The sequence below is a fragment of the Euprymna scolopes genome, chromosome 37 (genome assembly GCF_053919585.1).
Source record: "Euprymna scolopes isolate OS-2025 chromosome 37, ASM5391958v1, whole genome shotgun sequence".
Classification (NCBI taxonomy): Eukaryota; Metazoa; Mollusca; class Cephalopoda; order Sepiida; family Sepiolidae; genus Euprymna; species Euprymna scolopes.
In genome coordinates, this window is record NC_136518.1 from 79061464 (window position 1) to 79078012 (window position 16549).

Consider the following 16549-nt stretch of genomic DNA (forward strand, 5'->3'; position numbering starts at 1 on the left):
TTTTCTTAACAAAAAAAGATCAATTTACATGATTTTTAGAATATGACATCTTTGTTGCGTGACAAGTACATACATCAAAGATTTGTCTGTATTTTTTTTAAATAAAATTGAATCCTAAATAACAGCCACATATGTTCATGTAAAATAATGAATGCAACATTTTTGATATCTTCAATTTCTCTATCACATGAAACTTAAATCTACAAATGGCTGAAACAAATTTGTGAATATTTTTTTGTTGTTTTTCACAATAACTTTTTTTTTGTTGTTTTTCACAATAACTTTTTTTTTGTTGTTTTTCACAATAACTTTTTTTTTGTTGTTTTTCACAATAACTTTTTTTTTGTTGTTTTTCACAATAACTGCCAAATTTGGGCAAAGCCGAATGTTCAGCATCATTTGTGTCTATATGACTACATTTAAAGTCAGCGTATTATCTCTAAACTGTTGTTTCCGAAGGAGAAGTGTCTGAATAACACTTATTAAGCCACGGCTTTGTTTTGAAAATAGTAAGTTCAAAACTTTAAGTTGTAAACTAATAATCTATCGGACTCCCATTCGAATGGCATGTCTCAAAATTTAAGTACTTTATAAAATTTATGTAGATTTTTTTATGCTACATGTACCCCCCCCCCAATTATTTTTAAAAATTACATACCAGCATCCAACACTCCTTACTCTCCAGCCAGATAAATCTTGGACCAATTTCGGATACATGGAAGCTTCACCAGTGGATTTTGTTTGGCCCCAGAAAAATAAACTGCCTGAAAAAAACAAAAAATACAAATTAATTTCTTTGTATTCTATTATTTCCGAGTCTCTAACAAATTTTTATTACATACAAGCTGAAATATATATTTTTTTTTACTAGGGTGTCATCACCTGTCAAAGCCAAAAGTTCACTTGAGACTAGGATAATGATGATGGTGATTGAGCAGAATTGGATTATTTAAGAGGGCAGAGATTTGTTTACATTGGAATTGAAGACAGAAGCAACCCCACCGTATTGTGTTCCACAGACTGGCTGTTCGATGAAAGTCTCACTTAGTAGAGAGAGAGAGACAGAGAGACGTTTCTTCTATGTATATTGTTTCAAGTTATATTTTTTTTATTTAAAGTTAATTTTAACTTTAAATTAAAAAAGATATTCAGATTTACAGTGGATATTGGCTATGAATTAATTGGAACACTCAAAAAAAAACAAATTGTCTAGTTTAGAACCCTAAAAAAAAAAATAAATAAATAAAAAGATACAAAATATAAAACAAAAAAAAATCATAAAATTCAAGTGAAATTGCTTGCTTTATCAGCATGGTCATTAAACAAAGAAAAATATTTTATCTTTTTTTAATCTACCTATTACTACGTTTATGAATTTGGTGTATCTGCATGGACATGAAATAATTTGATTGGCTAAATAATCAAAGAATAAAATCTCTAAAAGCTTGCAGCCTTACTGAAATGCTGTTATTTTAAACATGTCCAACGATCTGTTATTGTTTCATTATGACTACGTTTGAAATAGGCACATCTTTAGAAGACTCTTCGTCACATTTTAAAAATTCAGCGCCATCATTCAACGTGCAGATAGATTTGACCATCTTAAAATCAATCCAACATTTGTTCCTTGGCGGCAGATTTGTTGCTGTTAAAAACTGAATGGAATGCAGTTTATTTTACTTACCTAATTCAGTGAGTGCAAGACAATAAGTTGAACCAGCAAAAATATGAACGGCTCCTCTGGTTGGTCCATCAAAGAATTTGACTTGTCTTGGTACCATTTCATCTTTCGGTTCAGAATGGCCCAACCGTCCATAACCGCCAAATCCCCAAGTATAAACGCGTTTCTTAGAATCGAGTGCAATCTGTAAAAGAATATTTTCAAACAATTTTGTTAATGTTGTACACGAACATCAAACAATTTTGTTAATGTACACGAACATCAAAGGTTTTAGCCTTTCGGCTAGTCTAGTCTAGTGAATGACCCCCACTTTGTTTTTTATTTTTAGCCTCTTGGCCTCTTCATCTTGGAAGAACATCACCCACGCTCCACCTCCCCCCCTTTTCTTTTCTCTCACATTTAGAGATTGACCTGCTTGTTTTCGGTTCAAAACAAACAGGAAAACAGTGGGCAGTCTATTATTTTTAAAGGGCTGTGAGGGTCTAATTAAAAAAATTTTTTATTCTGTTTTTCTTCCCTATTCTACGATTCTCACCAATTAAACAATTGTATATAAACACATTTATTTTCAATAAAATTTTTAACAATTTGGGAAATCTTAAGTAGGACGACCCCAGGCGTAAATGTGGTATTATGGTGATTGATTGTTCTAGTTAAGAGCAGAATAAGTATATCCTAGTCATAAAAATAATTTAATTAAAATATAATAAATAAATAAAGAAATAAAGGATAACCAATGACACTCAGTTTTCGCACACCTTTGAATGTCCTTGCGCCTAATTTGTTGCTAATATATTTTTGCAACAATAAAATATTTTAAAATGACTATTAAAAAAAAAAAAAATTTGGAATATTAAAGTGGTGATTGTGTGAAACATTATTTGAGGGCGTTTCACTGGAAAAATTTGATATAAAAGACTTTGGTGGGTTTCAGGTGATGTCGGGGCTTCAAATTTTACATAAATTTCAATAAAAACATTTTTTTATTATAACTAAACTATATTTTTTGAGAAATCAACACATTTAAAATCATGAGACCACATAGTCCCCCACCCCACAACATGGCCAACCCCAACATTGTTGTGGATTTGTTTTCCTTTGTTTTTCTCTTGTGGTTGTTCTGGCTGTGTCATAATCTTTTATGCATTGCCGACTGTTGGTGGGGTGCCCACATGTTCACAAATTCATATAAAAGATAGAAACCGCAAGGAAAAAAAAACATACATTCTGATGCTTTCTATGAATATTAATTGCACTCTGGGTGCATGTGTGACACCATCGCGAGAAACTACTCTCTAAACACTATGGTCCATATCTACAGCTACTGCCAAGGCTGTGTCTATCAGTCAGTAAATCAATGCATTTCTCCATCTCTTCTGAGCCACGGTCTGCCTTCCCGTGTTCAGCTAATGACTCACCTCAAGTCTCAAACTGGCCACTTCTGTCAACTGCACGTTTAAAACACTAGACTTTGCAAACCGTTCATATAATCATAAAACTAAATATATCTCTACTGTTCAGTCATCATGTTGTACTTGAATTACACCCGCACAAAAAAAACAAAAAACTGTTTTCGTTATTAATCACATCCAAATTACAACCACATCTTAGCCCTTCTTTTGTCTACCTCGATAACACCATTTCATTTTTTTTGTTTGTTGCATCCTCCCACTTTGTTATTTTTTTTTTTTTTAAATGGAATATGTTTTGGAATTTTTGAGGTGGGGATTCATAATTTGCATTGTTTATTTTATGTCATTCTTAATAAAGAATATACTAACTTTGTGGGTTTTTATTTTTGTAGTTTTTTACCTTTAGCTGAATATACAGACAACTGCTCTTTATTATTATTACTATTATCTAGGGGAGATAACTAAAAATACAATAACAACTGTGCTAACCTAAAAAACTTTTTTTTAAAACAAATACAAGAATAGCAGCAATCACTTACTGTATGATTTAATCCGCAAGCGATTTCACGAATTTCAACATCAGCGACTGGAATGATGTGACCTTCTCGAGTCTTTTCAATAAACACCTGCACTTTCTTGGGAACCAGATCACATGTATACGACAATTTGTTGCTGGTTACAAAATATTTGCCATCGGAATTGTTTCCTTAAAAATGCAAAAAAAAAATTAAATAAAAATAGTCCCATAGCTTTTACTCATGGATGTTGGCAACCTTCAGGTGTTCGCTCCTGTAGGTATTTGATTCTAGAAAGAATCAGGAAAACCAATGTTATCTAGAACAGAATCGATCCAACCAAAAACGTTATAGGACGCCAATTCCTAAAAATTCACTTTACATACAAGTGTACTTGATGTGACTGCTAGTAAGAGGTTAACGAAAATAAAATATATTCATGACAATTTTTTCCAAAAAAAATACACCAGAAAAAATAAAAAATGCCAGCGACATTGATCGAAACAGTAATGTCAAAATTTAAGCACAATTCAACATTAAAATATACATGCATCAAGTCTTGTTGCCACCTTCAAGTTTGTATGCTAAACTCTTTCGCTCTTGAACAGAGTGCAAAATTTTTTTTTAACCTATCAATGTTTTTCGTTAGTATTTCTTGTATTTGTTTGACGCAAACTTCCATGAAATGTTGTAATAAATTGCATATGAGCGCGTGGGAAAATATCAGCAGCAGCGAAGGATGGCTGGCTTGTAAAGAGATTAGCAGCAGCAGCCGAAAAAAATGCGTATATGCAAATTAGAAAGTGTGTGAGAAAACAAAGGAGAAATATATCATGTGGTCAGAAGAAAATCAATGCCGAAGAAAATGGATGTATAAAGCCAAGGATGAGAATGGGCCGTCATGTGGTCGGAGGAAGAAGAAAAGTGTGCATTGGATGATGGTGAGAGAGTTTTAAGTGGTGTCAGATGGGAGAGTAACAGTAATAAAAACATATGTTAAAAAAGAAAAAAATGCTGACCCAAATTTTTATTTATTTATTTTTTTGTTAATAACAGCAACGTTACAAATGTGCTCCAATGAACTTTGACTTTCGATTTTCACTAACTAGCATTGCCCGGGTGTTTTGAGGTGTGTGTTGAGCAAAAAAAAAATAAATAGTAGGCAGGCAGGCTCAAACCCGTACCGCGAAGGATCAAAGGAACATGAAAAAAAAAAAAACGAAACAAAAAAAAACTGATGTCCTTGCTGTTGTGTCCATCGCCAAACTGGAAGTGATGAAGGTTTAAGTTAAGGCTAGTCAATCGAAAAGAGGGGATGACTTTCGAAAATATTGGCGTAAAAAGCAACCCATGCTTGTAGAAAAGTGCCCAGTTGAGGGTAAAGGAATTAATGTTTTTAGCCAATTTTTCGATATTTGTCGTCCAAAGGGTCGTGCTTCAAAACAATACCGATCTCGTGAAAATCCGTCGCCTCTGTCGAAACTTTTAGGCAGACATACATACATACATTTAAACAGACAAGTGAGATTTATATTATAGATAACGAAGAAGCATAAACAAGGCGAACCCTTTATACCAAACGAGGAGCAAGCCAGCCAATATAGATCGAGAGGGTGGGGGTGGAGTGAAACCAGGTGTGTAGTGTTAGCTTTGTGCGTAAGCAAACCCAAGAGAGAATATTAATAAAACTGAAAATAGAATGTTTCTTTTTTGATTTTTGCTTTCGTTTACGCTATTATATTTTTGATTTCAACAAATATTCAATTAATAGTAAGTAAAAAATAATTCTGTGTAATTATTGAAGTTACAGTGACACATGAAAAACACACATGAGAAACTGTTACATAATCTTATAAATTTAGATCACAGAAACAAAAAAAAAACAAAAAAAAAAACTTTGCATTGTATATATGTTCCGCATATCTGTCAACTGGTGGAAGTAAGAAATTGTTGTTGGTATCAATTCCGTCTGTTTATTTACAATATCACATCAGCTGATATTTGGGCTTGATGATTATCGCCCTGGAAAAGTCACATTTGATTAATGTTTAGTTTTAAAATATGCAAACAAAGAAATGATTTGTGACAATTTTAAATGGTGCCTCTTTTATCGTGAATTAAATTAAAATAAATTGGTAAGATACACCCAGTCTTGAACAAGGGATCATTCGATCTGTAGTCAAAAATGCTCTACCACTAAGCTATATTTCCAGATTGTAATAAATCTGGGTTTTTTTTTTGTTTTTAAAGATATGATTTGCTAAAGTTTTATTATCTCCCTTGGTCGGTAAAATGTAAAATATTCTCCAGTAAAAATTATTCTTTTTATCTATAAGAGAGAAACGCTATTTTTGATTTTTTTCGATTTGATACTTATCAGATGAATTTCTGTATAAAACATATCTGAAAATACTGCCAGACATAAATTACTTTTGTGTGAAATTTGCAAAAGATAGGCTCAGCTGTTTCGGAACCTATGGGGAATGAACATACACACAAAGTGATTTTTATATAATAATAGAGATACGAACTCACACACTATTACTTATGTGATATCAATGATTAAATATCAAAAAAAGAGGAAATAAAATGTATAATAAATCGTTTGTTTAAATTTTTTTTGATATTTCAAATTTTTCATGAGAACAAACATTGGTAAGAATCATTAAATATCTTAGTGGTAGGCATGCCGTGGAAATTTAAAGAGCTCAATAGCGTGCCGCTATGTAAAAAAGCTTAAGACCCACAGCATTAAAGTGTAATGAAAAGTGCTTACTTACCTAACTGGCCATATTCTGGACAACCAAATGAATAAAGATTACCACGGATATCTGTCAACATACTAAATTCGCCACCACAAGCAACTTTCCTGATTGGCGGACCTTTATAATTGATCTGAATAAATAGAAAAAGAAACAGATTTATTTTTTATTTAATAGATATGCAATTTAAATCGGGCACATTTTAAACTTTAATTTTAACCCACATTATCACCACCCTCCCTCCCACTTATGAAAATAATAACTTTGATATATTGTTTGGGCCGATTATTTAATTACAAATGCACCAATCAATCAACATTTCATCATTTTTTCATAATTCTTGGATGTGTTACTAATTTCGACAATCATTTTTCATTATTTTAAACCAAATTATCGCCTCACTCCCCACAACTAAAATAATAACTTTGATATATTGTCTGGGCTGATTATTTCATTACAAACACACCAATCGATTAATTCACATTATCATTTTTCATAATTCTTGGATATGTTACTAATTTTGACAATGTTCAGCGAGCAAGACAGGATATGCGCCAATGTTCTTTACTGATCCAAGTTACAACAACAGGACCATTGCCAGCACCCTCAAAATGCATCACTAAATTGCCACAAATAACAGGGATGTGTCCAGGGTGATGAAAACCAAGCTTCCGGCCACGGTTATGGTCTTTGACTTGGTTTCAAGTGAGGGCCACATCATGCCACCTCACATCTTTGAAGTCAGCTTGAAAGTCAACACCAAAGTGTACCTGGATTTGCTGGAGAGTATAGTGATCCCCTGGCGCAATCAGGTGGCCGCTGGCAGACCTTAGGTATGGCAGCAGGACTTGGCACCGGCCCACAAGTCCAAAAAGACCCACGCTTGGTTTCAGAAGGAGTGCTATGACATTGTACTCTTCTCTCACTGCCCACCCTCCTTCCTTGACCTAAGCCCGCTGAACTACTTCCTTCATTAATTGCGCACGCACAAAGTCGATTTGTTGTTTCATTTTAAAAAGCTAAATTTGCAATTTCGTAACATCTGTGTTGTCGTGGTTCAATCGATAATGTGTTTGCTTAACTTTTGCGAGTTCGCATTCACCACGCAGCCTTTTTTTTTTTTTTTTTTTTTTTTGCTTACAAAATTTTGCGTTCAGTTTCGCTTCTGGCTGATAGCACCCAAGTCCCGTTTTTTTTTTTTTTTTTTTTTTTTTTTTTTTTTTGTATTTTTAACAATATTTTATGACCAGGCAACACTACCCTCCTCTACTAGTGTGTGATATATATATATATATATATATATATATATATATATATATATATATATATATGTAAATAAACTAGGTCACCTTTTAATACATAAAAAAAGATAGCTACACATGCAGGTACACTTTGGTGTTGACTTTCTAACCAATTTAAAAGATGTGAGGTGGTATGATGTGGCCCTCACTTGAAACCACACCCAACTCCATAACCATGTATTCATCATTCTGGGCACGTCTCCGTTATTCATGGCACTCCAACAATGCATTTTGAGGGTGTTGGCAATGGTCCTGTTGTCATAACTTGGATCGGTAGAGAGCACAAGTTGTACAGCGGCGCATCTCCAAACTCACTGATTGAACATTGTGTCACTTTCAGACATGATAGACAGTTCCTATCGCTCTTGGGATTTGTACACAACTGGTAGATGGTCTGCAAAAAAAAGAGAGAAAACCGGTTTTCATCAAACGGAAATGGAACTGTTTTTGTCAGGGCGACAATTTTATTGTTCCACGCTAATAAAATATTTAGAAAACTGAAAATATAAAAAAAGGTAAAAATTAAAGCGAAGAACACAAGTGATAAAATAAAAAGCAAATGCAACTAACTTTGACAGGAGTTGACATGCAAGTACTCTGGTGCCCAATGCCAAGTTGCCCCATTTTATTGTCACCACATGCGAATACTTTGCCCTTTTCTGAAAAATGAATTAAAGATGAAGATTAGAAGAAGAAGAGTTTCACATTCGATAAAAGAAAATTCTAATCTCGGGACTGATACCGTTTTATAAAAACACAATACAAGGAATTTAATTTTAACTCTATAATTTAGAATATACAACAATTTATTATTCAACAAGAAATGAAAGTTAAAAAATTTAAATTTTCTTTATTCCACGGAGTTTCAAAGATTGGCTCTTCTCCTCAGAGAAAAGTAGTTAGCAAAATAATATTCAAAGACAACCCTTCATTTATACCAATCCTTTTATTATGAAGCTCGATGTATGTTAAATAGAACTACAGAGCATATACAAATAAATATTCCAAATTCAAAAATGTTATTCAGTTTACTGTTTTTTTCTTTAAATGTTCAATTCTTGATAGCATTGAACATTTTAACATACTGAAAGAAATAAACAGTAAGACGAACAAAATTTTGGAATTTGGAATATAGACGTTTTGTTATTTATTTGTATATATATATATATATATATATAAACAGCTATATGTCTGTCTGTCAGTCTCCATATTTTCAAATTATCTCCTCCGAAAATAAAGTTGCAGAGCGGCGCTAAGAGCCTCAAATGATTGGATTTTTTTATGGACCGTTCTTTAAGGGGTCAAAAATGGGTCAAAATTGAAAAGAAATCGTTAAACATTTTGTGCATTAATCTTAGTTTATTTTTAATCAGTTCATATGTGTGTCACATTGATACAGTGGTAACGTCATCAGCTTTGAATGCTGCAGTTTTGGTTTTGATTCTAGTTAATGGCACCTAAATACTTTTTTTTTTTTACTTTTGAAATCATGATTCTAATAATATATGTGAAATCTGGGCAAATTGAAATATCATATTTATGCGTATTTTATGCCCGGGCAAAGACCCCCCCCCCCATCTATGGTAGTATATCTATAAAAGTGAACATGTCTATCTGTCTGTGTGTGTACATTTCCCTACGCAATAACTGTCAATTTTTAGTCTATAGACTCGAAATTTGATATACAGGGTACTGAGATTTGGGAAAATCGATGTGATCGGGTTTCGGCCAGAAATTTAGCTGTTAAGGAGTCAAAGTTCAACGATTTGACCTTTGAGAACTCTACCAAACTCTGATAATTTTATGTTTAAACACTTGAAATTTTAAATATAGGTTCCTTGGACATGGATCTAACTTAATAACTTAATTTGAGTCCAAAACAATAAATTTTAAGGGCTCATAATAGATGTCAAGTTTTAAAAAATTGATCGTTTCTTTTTCTTTCTTTTTTTTTTTTGGCTCAGCATACACCTCCAAACACCCGGGCACCCATGATAGTATATCTATAAAAGTGAAAATGTCTGTGTGTGTGTAAATACCAAATAACTCTGTCAATTTTTGGTCTAGAGACTTGAAATTTGACATAAGGAGTATTCAGATTTGGGAAAATCTTTTCAACCGGTTTTCGGTCAGAAATTTGGCTGTGAATGGGTCAAAGTTCAATGATTTGACCTCTGAAAACTCTTCCAAACTCCTCCGTCAATTTTGAGTGTAAATACTTGAAATTTTAAATGTAGGTTACTTGGACATGAATCAAACTTTTTAATTTGATTTGAGCTCAAAACAATTATTGTAAGTTAGAAAAATATTGATCTCTGCGGTCTCTACCAAATTATGATCACTTAGAACTAATTATATACCCCCTAGATAATAATATCTAAGATTTGGGAACGCGGGGCGCCTCTAGATTTATTTACGTTGACTTTTACGAGATTCACGCTATTTCGCTCTGTTGCCTGTTTGCCCTGCTTTTTAGTATAAATAAAGTGAAACTAAATTCAAACGGTGTGTTCTCGGCATCACGCCGGGAAACGTCCAGAAGCAATCAGCTTTGATTAATGTGGGGACAAACTACTCTTATATCAGACAATTGCTATTCAATCTGGACAATGTGGAGCTGGTTTCTCTCTCCCCAACATCTGTTGAGGAAAAAACCAGTCAAAGTTGGGTAAACAAACCCAAACACTGCCTCGCAGCAAAAGTTAACTGCGTGACTTCTATTTGACCTCATTAATTAGGTCAAATAGAAGCAGCAGAGTTAACTTTTATTGCGGCCACCTGTTTTTAATACTTAAATAAATTCAAACGTGTATGTCGCTGTGGCCCAGTGGTTAACGTCGCAAATTTTTTTTTCACCCTTTAATTTCCAACTTTGCCTCAAGGGTTCGGGTTCGATCCTTATAATTCACCTACCAAAACTTTTTTTTTTATTTACCCCCCCCCCTCCCTGGAGTTTTGATTTACCCAAAACCACACACACCTCAAAACACCCGGGCATCACCGGGTACCCCTCGCTAGTCTATATATATAAAAGTGAAAATGTGTGTGTGTGTGTGTGTGTGTGTGTTTGTATGTCTCGCAAAAACTTTCCACATAGGCAACGGATTTTCACAAGATCATTAATTCCCTCAACATAATATCATCAGTTTTGTACAGGGAGGGTGTAGAAAAAACTGTCCTCTCATAACAAGTTCGATTCTACGCATGTGCAAATTACGTCGGAACATGAATTAGTTGAAATATTATAAAAGCCGACCTAATTTCGCAAAATTCTCTTAGCTCAGTTCGTTAGAGCGCGGCATCATTATCTAAAGGTTATGAGTTCGAATCGTGGTGTGAGATGTCTTCTTTTTTTTTTTTTTTGGATTTTTAAAAGTTTAATATTGAAACAGGGTTATTTAAGTTATTTTCCACGTTCTATGTTTTTTTTGTTTTTTTTTTTCATTTTTCAGATTTTTTAAAGAAGTTTTAACATTTTTTTTTATATTTAAACAGGGTGATTACTTCCCCTATTCTTTTGTTTTGATTTACCCCCCCCCCCCGAGCACACACACCTCTAAACACCTGGGCAACGCCGGATACCCCCGCTAGTCTATATATATATATAAAAGCAAAAATGTGTGTATGTATCTCTGTGCGTTTGTCTCGCAAAAACTTTCGACAGAGGCGAAAGATTTTCATGAGATAGGTATCATTTTCAAGAGCGAACCTTCGGCTGCCAAATATCGAAAAATTGTCCCAAAACAATTCCTTCACCCTCAACCATGAGGGGTGAAAAAAAAATCCTATCTTCATGACAAGATGGCTTCTACGCATGCATCAAGATGCGCGAAAGACGTTGTACCTTGAATTTGTTTAAATATTATAAAAACCGACCTAGATTTGCCCAAGTGTTCATAGCGCAATGGATTAATTTTAATTGACAGCGTCGTTATCTTAAGATTGCAGGTTCAATCTCAGTTATCAGATATTTTTTTTTGGGGGGGGGAGTGTTAAACTTTTAATATTGAAACAAGGCTATTTATACCATTTTTTTTTCGCTGTTTTTGTTTTTTTTTGTTTTTGTTTTTTTTGTTTTGTTTTTCCGATTTTTTAAAGTTTTACGTCCATTCGCTGTTTTTTTTTTTTGTTTTTTACGATCTTTTTAAAAAGTTTAAACCAACATGTTGATCATAGAAATAATCCCAGAATTTGGTCTATTTCTGTATTCCGATCACATCTATTTCCTAAAAACCAACAGAAATCTTTCCAGTATGAGCATTCAAATCTCCTGACACAGGAAGTACTCCCTTCTCATATACCCAACCAGTTATGCTAACAATATCCTATCATAAAACTTATTTTTCGGTTAGAATCTGAGGATTTTAGCCGATAAGGTTTTTTTTACCTTGGCACCCAAATCAACAGAGCCTATATCATTGCTGTAACAATTCTATCCCTTTAGATTGCGATATGATGCTGGTCCTGTGCAGTTTTAGGAAGTCCACCCAGCCAGGCTTTGCCTTCTTTCATTGAGAAGGGGGTTAGTTTATTGCTAATTGTTAGAGGCGCGTCTACCAGAGAAAGCAGAGGGAGCTGGTCAGGCATTTTTTGCAAGAAAACGTGCTCCTTCTGAAGGGCTCTGGCTTTTCACTGCATTTCCTGACTCTTGTGTCTCATTTTCCCGTATTGGGAAGGAGATAATAACTTCAATTCTCTGAAATAGCTAGCGAACGTCTGCCATTCGGTAGGATACTCTATTGTCACGTCAGCAAAAGCAAAAAGATAATTGAAAAAGGGGGGGGGAGTAACAATCCCTGCAGATTTAATACTCCCTGTAGCACTAAAAACTACGCAATTCTGTTCTAAGTTCATAAACTTATACAAAAAATAGTGACTATTACATTGACATCAAAGTTTTTCAGCGATTGAATTTACATGTTTCATAATCTGTATTCATTGCTATGTTGATAACATCTTTGCCTAAGAATAAAAAAAAAAAAGGTTGCCGGTCAGAGTTCATGGTTGATTTACATTTTTATTATTGTTTACTATTTTCTAGTCAAACAAAACACTTACATCCTAATGAATTTTAGTTTCTTGTAAAACAAATCAACCATTTCCATATATTAAAAAAAAAAAATCCTATTTTAAAAAATGTTTCATTTACAAAAGATACTTTATTGATTTTATCAAATCTTTTAGAATGCTTTTACGTTTCTTAGAAAGCAAATCAATTTTAAAGAATTTCTTTGTGAAACAAAATTCCTGCTAAGGCAAAATTTGTTTAAAAAAACAATTTACCCATTAAATTATACAAACTAGAAACCATTTTGGTTTCTTAGAAAACAAAGCTAAACATTTAATGAAAGACTTTGTGGAATTCTGTTTTACGTGTTGTAAATTTATTTACTAATCCTCCAATATTTTAATAACATTCTATGTTATGCTCGGTAAGTAACAGATATGCACACACACTACCTAAACAGTAAATAATTGTTAATATTATTTTTAAAAATACCATAGAAAAAAAAGCCCTTTAAGAAAATCAAATTTTTAAAAAAATTTAAAAATCAGTCAAGCTAAACACAAATGCAACATCCTACTTTCCTGTCATTGAATACTCATTGCTCACTGACTGTTTACTATTTATGTCTGCTGGCTTAGCATTTATAAGTACTTAATTTCTCTTAATTCCAGCATTAGTTTCTAGAAACCTGGAGGTAGAATTGACCTATGGTGTCAAGGGTGACTTTGTGACCAGATTCAAATTTCCCAATTGGCAGTAATTGTCACTTCCCACACTGATGCTTTCTAGTGTCTGTAGGTATAAAAATAATTAATATTTATTTTAAAAACAGTATATATTATCCCATGTATGATTTTGGTATTAAAAAAATAAAAATTTACCAGTTATGAAAAGAGTATGATTTTTCCCACATGCAGCATCGATGATCACCTCGTCTGAGAGGCCTTCCACAGGAGTTGGGAGGTCTTTGCGGACAGTACCCCCATGACCCAGCTGACCTTTTTCATTACGACCTTTATTAAAAATATAAAAAATAAATAATTAATAAAAGATGAATTCAATTTACATTGGAAAAAAAATAAAAATATATAAATAAATAAATAAATTAATTAAATAAAATAAAAACTCATAAAAAAATTAAATGTTTTCATTCTCTATTTTTCATTTTCAGTTTTCAACATTTTTTATTAACTTAATAATAGGACCGGACCGTTGGTGAAAAAATTACCCCAAAGCTTCAGGTAATTGCCCCTGGATAGCACCAAGTTACATTGCTAATAAATTAACAAAACAAATTAATAACAATTAGATACTAGATGTACATGTTGTAGACAAATACACACCTATAATAGTCCATTATTGGTGGGAACATTTATTTCTGAAAGGGGAGTTAAAGTCATCAAATTTATTTCTGAAAACTTTCAAATGTAATTTAGGATATAACACTGAATTTCAATAGAAATAAATTTGATGGTTTGAAATAATAATGAAAATCAAAACTCAAGAAATTGAATTTCGATTAAAACCAATGTTATCTACTTAATTTTCATGTCATTATCATTAATATTAATACATTATTACATAAAACAAACACTTTCACAATTTTATAATCTTTCTTTTTTTTTTTTTTTTTTTTTTTTTACATGGTAGTCACCACTTATCAAGGCCCGGAAGCCACTCGGGGATAAGGGTTATTGAGTGTACAGTAATCAATGGGATATCGTCGTAATCGTTAGTATTGGAGATTTGATGAAGTGTCTTACTTAAGGGGGGGGGGGGTTATCAGGAATTTGTTTATGTTGGACTTGAAAACATCCAAATTGTAGTCAGGTGGGAAACACGCAAACGGAAGAGAGTTCCACAGGTGTGCACTTCTAAGAAAGAAGCTTTGTTCATGGAATCTACGTTTTCATTTAGGCACAGATAAAGAATGGGGAAAATTATTGACAGTAGTTTCAGCTAGACCAGTGTTTTTCATGAAAGATTGGCGAGGGACGGGGCAGAGATTGGAGCAGACAAGCAATTGCCATGGAAATAACGATAAAACAAAGACAGGCTCGCAACGTCTCTTCTGTGGGAGAGAGGTTGCAGGGAAGAGAAAAGGGCATCCCCCACTAAGCCACGGTCTGGATCGGCCATTATTATTATTATTATTGAAATGTAACTTAAACAAAGGAAGTAACTCATAGTTTGGGAGCAAAGGACAATTTATTAAAAATATGTGGGAATTGAAATTCCCAGGCTAACTCGATTATCGCCTTTTTTAACTCTGGTAACCAGAGAGCAACACAGCCACATCACTTCCTGTTCTGTATATTTTTATCTCTTATCGCTGGACCCTCAACCAGTCAACATGTAATGAAACACACTCCGGTTGGCATGGCCAGCTGACCAGCCTTCCTGACTAATCCGCCTAGCCTCTCATCAACATACTAATTGCAAGTAACGTTACTCTCTTCTCATGAATTATTACCTTCTCTATCTTCATTCTCATGTATTTTTATGTAAATAAATCTACATCTTATTGTTATGGTACATCGGCGTAGTGTTTCGTCTCTTCATTACCATTGCTTCTCAATCACTACCATTTATCAACAACGTGAGAATGCAGACCATCCTACCTTCAACAAATGAAGGCATAAAATATATAAACATGACATACATTTTTTTTAAAGTAATTGTTGAAATTTTAAAAATCAAAGTAACCGTTTGGATTGTTTCATTTTTTTTTTTTTAATTTATAACTGAGTGAAGTTCTTTAATTTAAATTGAAGAAACTCAAGTGGATTGTTGCAGTAAGACTACAGTTACCTCCCCTGACTTGATGCAATTAAGAACTCTTCTGTTTAATTATGAATGAAAATAGCTTTCGAAGAAATGGCAAGTTATACTCAAATAATAATTTTATACTTTATCATTTATCGTAATTTTGTCAGTGGTATTAATCCTATTGTTTTTTTTGTTTTTTTTTTTTTCTGTTTTTTGAACCAGCAACATGTTAAAACCACTAAAGCATTTTTTTTTCTTTTTTTTTTTAACTCAATAAGATGCTTTATCAAATGTTTACTTTCTAGCTGTATCCTGGTTGATAGCGAGTTTAATGTCCAGCATAGTGTTTACAAATTTTCACGCTTTACACTTTTAAATCGTGTTCGTAACGCCATGTAAAGTAAAACGTGTCCTCCAGCGTATGCCGAGTTTCATTCCAAAAATAAACGGCTGCCTCCATTTTTTTTCGATCTATAGTTCTAAGGGGCAAATAACTCTCCGGATACTTCCTGTATCAGGCACAAATAACATTTATGCATCTCCAAACACAAAATATAATGGCTTCTATTTCTAAAATTCACAGGAAATCAAGTTATTATCATGGATGCGGTATTCACCTTTGGTCAGTTAGGCCGACTCTTTCCAACAAGTTCACCAAATTCTGAACAATAACTGACCAAGGATGGCGATTCAAGGCTGCTTCCATTATGAATGTAAGCCATTTGCAGTTCCAGTCACAGACCCCGAAAAGTCGAGAGCCCAGAATCAGTTCAATATTTGGATGAACTGGTAAATGAGCCAGGTTTCAGCCTAGTGGTGGTGCTGGGTCGATGACTTCATGGATGAAGTCACCTGGATGTTGGATGAAGATAAAGATGTTGGATGAGATGAAGAGAATAATTTGCAGAAAGGTAATCACCTGATCAGATAGAGCATAATACCTTTATTCATCTCCGAAATCCGTGTCCGCATGCTTTTCATTCCTGGGTTCGTTTCACTATCATTCCGCTGTTTATTATCCGTCTCAAACGGATGCAGATGAAAATAATACAATTTTGTACTTAAAGAAACAAGAATTAACTCCTGAGCTTAAGTAATTTT

At 33.5% G+C, this 16549-nt stretch overlaps 1 protein-coding gene across 2 annotated transcripts in view; it reads right to left on the reverse strand.

The window, feature by feature from the left end:
• LOC145261242 (protein RCC2-like) overlaps nt 1-16549 on the reverse strand; it is a 60312-nt gene that overhangs the window by 3789 nt on the left and 39974 nt on the right. For both annotated transcript variants that reach the window (XM_080119625.1, XM_080119624.1), the window contains exons 4-9: nt 13561-13692; nt 8242-8330; nt 6389-6503; nt 3633-3799; nt 1685-1865; nt 659-764 (exon numbers count right to left, since the gene is read on the reverse strand). In XM_080119625.1, coding sequence (XP_079975751.1) covers nt 659-764; nt 1685-1865; nt 3633-3799; nt 6389-6503; nt 8242-8330; nt 13561-13692 — 790 coding nt within the window. The remainder of the gene's footprint in view (nt 1-658; nt 765-1684; nt 1866-3632; nt 3800-6388; nt 6504-8241; nt 8331-13560; nt 13693-16549) is intronic.